The sequence below is a fragment of the Macadamia integrifolia genome, chromosome 3 (genome assembly GCF_013358625.1).
Source record: "Macadamia integrifolia cultivar HAES 741 chromosome 3, SCU_Mint_v3, whole genome shotgun sequence".
Classification (NCBI taxonomy): Eukaryota; Viridiplantae; Streptophyta; class Magnoliopsida; order Proteales; family Proteaceae; genus Macadamia; species Macadamia integrifolia.
This window is the reverse complement of record NC_056559.1, coordinates 4,500,707-4,506,390: the sequence shown is the minus strand read 5'-3', so window position 1 is coordinate 4,506,390 and position 5,684 is coordinate 4,500,707. Positions and strand designations below refer to the sequence as shown.

The 5,684-nt window shown below is 42.8% G+C and overlaps 1 protein-coding gene across 1 annotated transcript; it reads left to right on the top strand.

Moving 5' to 3' along the window:
* The first annotated feature begins 1,956 nt into the window (after positions 1–1,956).
* On the top strand, positions 1,957–4,876 carry LOC122074065 (transcription factor TCP4-like). Its single transcript, XM_042638877.1, has 2 exons — positions 1,957–4,407; positions 4,516–4,876. The coding sequence occupies exon 1, from the start codon at positions 3,097–3,099 to the stop codon at positions 4,375–4,377; it is 1,281 nt and encodes a 426-aa protein (XP_042494811.1). The 5' UTR covers positions 1,957–3,096; the 3' UTR covers positions 4,378–4,407; positions 4,516–4,876.
* The last annotated feature ends 808 nt before the right edge of the window (positions 4,877–5,684 follow it).

Here is a 5,684-nt window from a genome sequence, read left to right as displayed (position 1 = left end):
TAGTCTGGGAACTTCTCACCAGCCCCTCTGCCTTATGAGTTAGAAATATTGGTATTTGCTAAATAATGGATTACTTGATTCTTCTACTTTGGTTTAAAAAGGGATTGATAGTTTGGTGTTTCTGCATAGTCATCTGCTAACTCATTATTCTCTAAGGTATGTGAGCTAATTCATAATGGTAAATATAATTATTACAATTTAATTGCTTCTCTCTTTCTTGCTCAAGTTATAAATGGTATCTTATGTATTTCCTCTATGTCTAGACAACCTCTCCAATATTACTGGATCTATTATTTACTAGGAATGGGTTATTCACTACTAGGTGGCTGTTGAATTGTTAATTCATTCCTAAAGCCAATATAGAATTTAGTATTATAGTTTAGAACTTTGTTTGGAATTTGAAAATCTGTCCCTAATTTTAAATGCTTTTATGAAGGGTTCAAATTGATGCTATGAAGAAGTTGTTTTGTTTTTGAAAATTTGATCCAATATATGTATTCTATAATAAGGAAATATAATCCGATTGGCATTAGTTTCTCTCATGTTAATTCACTAAAAGGATTTGATTCACAGGACCATTAAGAATGTGTACTGTCTCTCCAAGCTTCCTCCATTTTCAATCTAGTTGTAGTGGGGTCTTGGGATCAAATACTGCTTTCAATTAGGGTAGGAAGGGTGAGGTTAAAATATAGTACATAGCATTACAATTCACAAAACATAAATAAATAAATAAAATCCTATCTCCTCCCATGTATATCTATTGGCCTATGAATCTTTCTAACACTTGGTAATGCTCGTTCATGATAAACATTGAAATGTTGGTAGGGGAACCTTCGAGCTATGTACCCACAAAATTTTGGGCTAGTTGAGCCTCCACATGGAAGCTAATTTGACCACCTCAAAAACCACTTCATTTATTTCTTATGAACATTTATATATTAATCGAATATTATCGAATTGAAATTTGAATATTTGAGTTCTTAGCTGATTAAAATTAAGATAATAGGAGAAAATATCTGTCAAATATGAAATCAAATTTAAAAAAAAAAAAAAAAAATGGATGCATTAACGGGTTAAAAATTTGGATGTTACTGTATCCACTCAAAATTTGATCAGTTTCATCCCTAATTGATAGGTGTTTGTTTTAATTGTGGTGGCTCATCTAGCCATTATGGAGCTTTTCTCATTGTTTTATTTTTTAATACTATAGTACAAAGATTTGACTTTGTCAAAAAAATTTAAGGCACTAAACTAGGCCAAATTCAAATAAATTCATTGTAAGGTCTAAATTTTTGCAATGAATCAACCCAAAGGTTCAAGGAAATGGTATCAGATTGGCTAGATCGTCTGCAACCGATTCTAATTCCTGCCAATCTGAGTCTGCCGATCCAAGGATATTTCGCCAATTCTGGATCATTTATGACCGATTGTTGTTGATTCAGATCGGAATCAAATTAGAATCAAAGGCGACCGATTTGGTACTACTTCGGATCTCTTGACCCGTGGTCTACCCAGGAACCCAAGATCCAAATGACCAGGAATATGCAAAGTTTAGAATTGTGTCCTATAATCAGTAGAGCCCGGTGGGAGAGGAGTGGGTTGGGCTGTAAAGAGGTCACTTTCAGTTTTGGAATGGGCCGGGGTAGGAGTGTGGGTCTTAGATTTTAGGCCCGTGGAACTACGGAGAATGAGGTGACGAGGTTCATCGATCTAAGCTTGAAAGTTGAAACATTTAAGCCGTAACCAACGGTTCTAACTATATTTCTCTGTGTAAAGGTTGATATTCGAATTTTCCAGAGGAAAAAGTAAAAAATAGAGAGAGAGTTAAGTTGGCGAGTGAGATGAGATGAGCGAGCGAGTGAAGTAGGGAAACTTCGTTTGCTGAGATCACGAAGATCGTTAATCTATTTTCTAACCGAACACTGCGGCCCTTAGCAAAAGGCATCAACGGTTCCCCTAGGCCTAAAAAGAATTCCTCTTTCAATTTACTGTTCCATTCCCTCTCTCTCTCGTTCTTTTCCCAAAGAAGCTGAGGATTTCTCTGCAAACCCATCTGAGTTATCTGAATTTTTAGGTGTTCAGAGTTTGCTTGTTTAGGAGCACATTAGCCGTGTTACAGCCTTGCAGGTCTTTTTCTTTTTACCCCTCTCTCTCTCTCTCTGTTGTGTTGGTGGGCACTACATGTAACCCTTCTACGGAGAGAGACCCATCAAAGACGACTGGCCTTTCCATCTGCCTTTCTTAGAGAGAGATAGAGAGAAAGAGAGAGAGAGAGAGAGAGAGATGGGTTGAGGACATAACTTGAATAGATAGGTAGAGAAGAGGAGAAAGAGAGAGAGAGAGAGAGAGGGGGATGCCCCCCTTCCCCAACTGAAGACGGAAAGGATATTGTGTAGCTTTGTGGGTCTCTTGGGGAATTGGGTGTTGGGGTTTGGAGGTATCGGTGATGGAATTTGGAGAGTTGAATGGCAAGGTCTGTTGGAAGAGGCAGCAGCAGCAGGATCAGGTTACAGAGTGGTGGCAGCTGCAGGAGAAACAGATTAAGCAACAGAAGAAGCAACACGAAGGGGAAGACGACTCGTGGAGCGAGCCAACAAGGGACAGTGCGGGTAATCATCAGTAATAAGAAAAAGTGTAAAAAGAAATCAAAAGCTGGAACAAGGAAACAGGACGGGTCTGAGTCTGGATCCTCAGTGGAATCATCAGCAGCAGCAGCTTCAGAGGCAGCATCTCCACCAAGCTCTAAAACCAACAAGACTAGCAGAAGACGACGACGAAGAAGAAGATCAGGAAGAAGGGGACCAAGATCATTTCGAAGAAGAAGAAGAGCTACATGGTCTGCGTCTGCAACAACCGCTTCAGTTGCAGCAGCAACAAGGGTTTCACTTTCATGGCTATCATCTTCAGCAGCAACACTATCAGCAGCAGCACTTCTATGGAAGATTGGATGGGGGAGCATTAGATACCCACCAGACCAAACCCCCCAAAAAGCGATCTTACTTCCCATCTGCTTGTCCTTCTTCCTTATCGTCTCCTACTACTACTGCTACTTTGACATCTTCTTCTGGTATCGAATATGCGAGATTGGGGGAGCCGATGGAAGAGAGTCGGCACCACCAACCGTCGTCGAGATTGGGGCTAAGAGCAGCCGCCGCCGCCGCCGCCACCATCGGAGGAGGAGAGATCGTAGAAGTGCAAGGAGGCCACATTGTGCGATCCACAGGGAGGAAAGACAGGCACAGCAAGGTCTGCACTGCAAAGGGTCCTCGCGACCGGAGAGTCCGCTTGTCTGCTCACACTGCCATTCAGTTCTACGACGTTCAGGATCGACTGGGCTACGACCGACCCAGCAAGGCCGTCGATTGGCTCATCAACAAGGCCAAGGCCTCCATAGACGAGCTCGCCCAGCGTCCTGCTTGGACCCCAACCACCACCACCACCACTTGCAGTGCTGCAGCTGCTCCTTCCGCCACCACTGATACTACTCATCCTGTCGACCAAGGCCACGAAGAGGAAAACAGGCTTCATTTCCGGCACAAAACCGACACTGCAGTTGGTTCGAGTAAGAGGCCAATGGCATCTGCGGAGGCAGCGGCTTCTGGGTTTGGTTTTCAGCATCAGCAGCAGCAGATGAACAATCCCAGCCACAGCTCCAACTTCCTTCCGCCTTCTTTAGACTCCGACTCCATTGCTGACACCATAAAGTCCTTCTTCCCAATGGGCGCATCTACATCCTCGTATTCCATCAATTTTCAGAACTACCCACCAGACCTTATCTCCAGAACCAGCAGCCAAGCTCAAGATCTTCGTCTTTCTCTCCAGTCCTTCCGAGACCCAATCCTTCTTCACCAGCAACAGCAGCTGCACCACCATCCACAGCCTAATCGTTCGGCCGAACAGACCCTTTTCTCTGTTTCTGCTCCATTGGCGTTTGATACCACCTCCGACGCTTGGTCTGAGCAGCCACATCAGCAGCAGCAGACAGCGACGGACACTCAATATCAGAGAACAGTCGCTTGGAATGCCGGAACGGATACAAGCAGCAGCTCAGGAGGAGGTGAAGGAGGATTCGTCTTCCATTCGCCGCCGCTGCTGCAACCATCTCTCGGCCAAAGCCAGTTCTTTTCTCAGAGGGGACCCCTTCAGTCCAGTAACTCACCTTCAGTTCTTGCTTGGATGGACCCGCAGATTTCCGCCTCAGATCATCATCATAATCATATGGCAGCTTCAGTCCATCATAGATTGCCCATCTCCGGCATCGGATTTGCCTCTGGAGGATTTTCTGGCTTCCGCATTCCGGCAAGAATTCAAGGTGAAGAGGAGCACGACGCTGTCTCCGACAAGCCGTCCTCTGCTTCCTCTGCTTCACGCCATTGAGTAAACAAACCGAAATTCTCCCTTCAACAGGTAAATCTTCCATACCCATCTCCTCAAATTGTTTCAATTATTTATTTTCATCCATTAATCGACATATACGCTCTACCCATCTGTCTTTTCTCCCATATTTCGTCTCAGGAATTCTCTTATCTTGATGGAAGAGTCCATGAAACGAGCTGTGTTATTAAGAATTTGTAGAGAGGAGGGCGACGAGGAGGACGGGAAGGAAGATTTTCGGTTTCTTGCACAAATGGCTGACCGTGGGAAGAAGAAATCTGTGTCACTGTGTGGATTCAGGTTGTTCTATCCCCAGTTTCGCTTGTATGAGTTTGTTAATTTTATATTTCTTAACTTTCCTGTTTAGATGAGCTCTGTGAGCTCTACTTTGTTCAATCTTTATTTGATTTCTCTGATACTGTAAGATTTTGGATTCTGTTTTGGATGTCTTTCCGAAATGTTTAGTCTTGGGAGGAAAAGGAAGACTTGTTTGTTCTGATAATGCTATCATCTTTTCCATCTTAAGAACCCTCACAGAGAATTCTTTCTACTGGGGGAAGTCTAGTCTATCCATGATGATATGAAAATTTCTCTGTGGAGATGGGGAAGATTTGAATGATATGTTAGTTGCTTTCATATTCCGAAAATGAGTGAAAAAAAAAAGAGGTATATTTCCTTCTGGTGAGATTGACAACGGATCTTACTGTGATTGTTTTGTAGCTGTTCTAGTTCTTTCAAAACTATTACAACCTCCTCAAGCCTCATAAAATGAATTAAAAGACCTTTTAACATCTCTATCAATGTTAAAAACTTCAATCTTGTTCAAAAGTGTGGGATTTTCGGGAGCAGATGAGAAGTCATTGTCCATTTAACAGTTGAAATGGTAGGGGGCGGTGGTAGGCTTTTACTTCAGTAGCCAACTTGCTCTCTCTCAATGGATAAAAAGGTTGAAAAAGTTCCCAACTTTCTGTATAGTATTTGTCATATGCTACTTTTGCTGTGGGTTTCTCCTCAAGAACCCAATTCTGTGAAAACCTGAACGTGACTCTTAAAAGGCATTGCTATTTGCTTTGCTAAATTCAGAAGAGCTAGAAATGCTAAATCTTCTCTGATTTCGCAACACTTGCCTGCAACTATAGAAACCCATCATGGTTTAGGTCCATCCTGAAATGTAAAATCTTCTAGGGGTCATCGTTGGAAGGGGGAATTGGGGTGATCCATGTCATTTCAGCAACATAGGCGAAGTGTTTCTTACATCATTGTCCTTCACTAATCACTGCCATGTTCAAGGGGTACAGAAGAAAGAACAA

What these genes read in the sequence shown, in the direction of transcription:
- LOC122074065 (XM_042638877.1), top strand. Translation starts at nt 3,097, where the DNA reads ATGGAAGAGAGTCGGCACCACCAACCGTCGTCGAGATTGGGGCTAAGA.